Raw genomic sequence first — 2,704 nt, 5'->3', positions numbered from 1 at the left:
CTCATTGCAGGCAGATTCTTTACCAGCTGAGCCACAAGGGAAGCCCAAGAATACTGGAGTTGGTAACCTATCCCTTCTCTAGCAGATTGACCCAGGAACTGAACCAGGGTCTCCTGCATTGCAGATGGATTCTTTACCAATTGAGCTGTGAGGGAAGCTCCTCACATGAGGGAAGCTATGAGAGAGCTATGAAGGTCTCTCTCTGATTATCTTGCAAAGGGCTCCTGGATAGGAACCTGTACATCAAGCTCTTTTCCCCCCAGCCCCCTCCTCTCTTTTTTGGGGGCAGCTTATTTACTTCAAAATCTAAACAAATCGTTAAATATAATTGAAATTCAATTTCCCCAAATGCTTTGTGCCTATAAGCATCTTTCTCCTTTAGAGATACATTTTCTCTTTCCTGAGCAGAAACACACAGCTTTCTCTTACCTGCTGGCACACTTCTGTTGCCTCAGCAGTCGCTGTAGAGCTTTTTACCTCCTGGTTCTTGAGGCTGTAGATAAGGGGGTTCAGCAAGGAAGTGATCACACTGTACTGAATGGAGACCACTCGCTCCAACACTGAGCCTGAGTCGGGGCTGATGTACCTGAACAGAACTGTCCCATAGAACAGGAGCACCACAGTGAGGTGGGAGGAACAGGTGGAGAAGGCCTTGCCTTGGCCCTCAGAGGAGCAGATACTCAGTATGGCAGAAATGATTCTTGAGTAAGAAAAGAGGATTGGGGGAAGTGTCAGCAGCCCTAAAGATGTACATGACACAGCTAGAAGAATCTTGTTGGCAGGGGGGTCAGTACAAGACAGAGGGAAGAGTGGAGGTAGCTCACAACTGAAGTGGCGGATGATGTTGGAAGCACAGAAATGTAACTTGTGAACAAAGAGGCTATTCATTAAAGAAATAGAAAATCCCACTGCCCAAGCTATGCTCACAATCCCAGTGCAGAGAGGTCTGTTTATGACCACAGTGTAGAGCGGAGGGTGGCATATAGCAGCATAGCGGTCGTAGGCCATGGCGGAGAGAAGACAGGCTTCTGTCCCCCCTGAGAGAGTGAAAAAGAAACTCTGAGTGATGCAGCCCCACACTGAGATGCTTTTCTTCTGAGACAAGAAGTTCCGTAGCATTTTGGGCACAGTGACTTGAGGAGAAGCTGAGATCCAGGAAAGACAGGTGTCCGAGGAAGAAATACATGGGTGTGTGGAGCCGAGCATCAGCCTTGATGATCAGGATCATCACTGTGTTCCCCACTAATGTCAGCAGGTAAATCCCCAGGAACAGCACAAAGAGCACTGTCTGGATCTGGGGGTCACTGGGCAATCCCAGAAGGACAAACTCAGTAATAATACTGATATTTTTCATGGTTGCTTAGAGATTCTGTCCCTCACAAGAAACGAGTGGTTCTACATTTGTGAGACATTAATCTGAGTCATTTTCCATGAACAAGAGACTTCTGCTCAAAGAGGGGATATCTCCTTCTGTGCTGTGTGCTAGGCCACTTTAGTTGTATACCATCTTACCTATAGACCAAAATGGGAAACTCAGGATAAGGGAGTGTCTTCTCAGATACTATATTCTCACTTGACCTTGTTTTCTAATTGCTAGCATATCTTGTCATGATCTTTAATCCTTCACCCTACTTTGTCACTCTTAGTAATAATAGTAATAATAACTCATGTGCATTTAATAATAACAATGGACCATGCATAGGAAACTCAGGTTCTGGATTCAAAACAAGGGGCAGAGCCCAGAAGACCCTCCCTGGTTAAGGGCTGAGAGGCCCACGGGAAAGTGATTCCTTCTAGAATAGTGAGATCATAGACTCACAGTATGCTAGGATGTTGTCATAATGGCTTTTAACCCCTTCATTTTATAGATGAGGTGAATGCAATGCCTAAGGCCTCATAGTGAAGTGAAGTCAAGGTTGGGATTAGCCCAGATATTTCAATTAGTCTTGCATGCATCCTCATGTACCACACTTACTGGTTTTAAACTGATTGTTAATATGAGGTTTGTGTGGTTTTGGGGTCATGAACAACTTAATTAGTAGGGAGTTCACCTAAATTATGTCCAGGTATTCCTTGGCTCTGATATAGTGCTCCCTACACTTCTGTGACAGCAGCTATTAAGTGAAAAGAGTGCTAGTTTTAGAGTACTAACCTTAGTTTGAGTCTTGGCTTAAATATTCTAATGGTATCATCTGAAAAAAATTACTCAGTTTCTTGAAACCTTCCCTTTTTCATTTATGAAATTGGGCAAATGAAACATATGTTTTGCAAACTGTCTAGCCCATGACACGCTGCACAAAAACATCAAATGTGTGTGTGAACAAAGATTGACACAGAATATTGAAAAATAGAAGTGATTTCTCTATTGATTAGTAGGCTTATGGGCATTCATTTCTTTTGAACAGTTTCTCTAATGTAAAATTATTTTTCCATTGAACATTTCTTTTTTTTAATATCTATAAAGAAAAGATTTGGAGACTTTCAGGAAACTCTCAGCTTAGCTCTGTTTTCTTCAGAGAGAAATACTGAATTGCAGTGAGAGAAAGCTCCTGGGCAAAGGAAGCTGAACCTCTAAAGTGCACATTGTTTTGTGGTTTCTTCCCCATTACCCCTGGGCATCTCAGTAGTTTGATACTACTCAGTACATGTCCCAAGTCCTACTTGGGTACGTGGGACTGAACCCAGGGCCATTTTAAAATATTCC

At 43.1% G+C, this 2,704-nt stretch overlaps 1 protein-coding gene across 1 annotated transcript; it reads right to left on the bottom strand.

Annotated features, from left to right (window-relative positions):
* Window positions 379-1,354, bottom strand: LOC102175650 (olfactory receptor 8S1-like). The gene is given in 2 exon segments (XM_013963689.2): window positions 379-1,134; window positions 1,136-1,354. Coding segments are annotated over 2 exon segments (975 nt in total).

The sequence above is a fragment of the Capra hircus genome, chromosome 5, assembly GCF_001704415.2.
Source record: "Capra hircus breed San Clemente chromosome 5, ASM170441v1, whole genome shotgun sequence".
NCBI classification, from domain to species: Eukaryota; Metazoa; Chordata; class Mammalia; order Artiodactyla; family Bovidae; genus Capra; species Capra hircus.
This window is presented reverse-complemented; position numbering and strand designations above follow the sequence as displayed.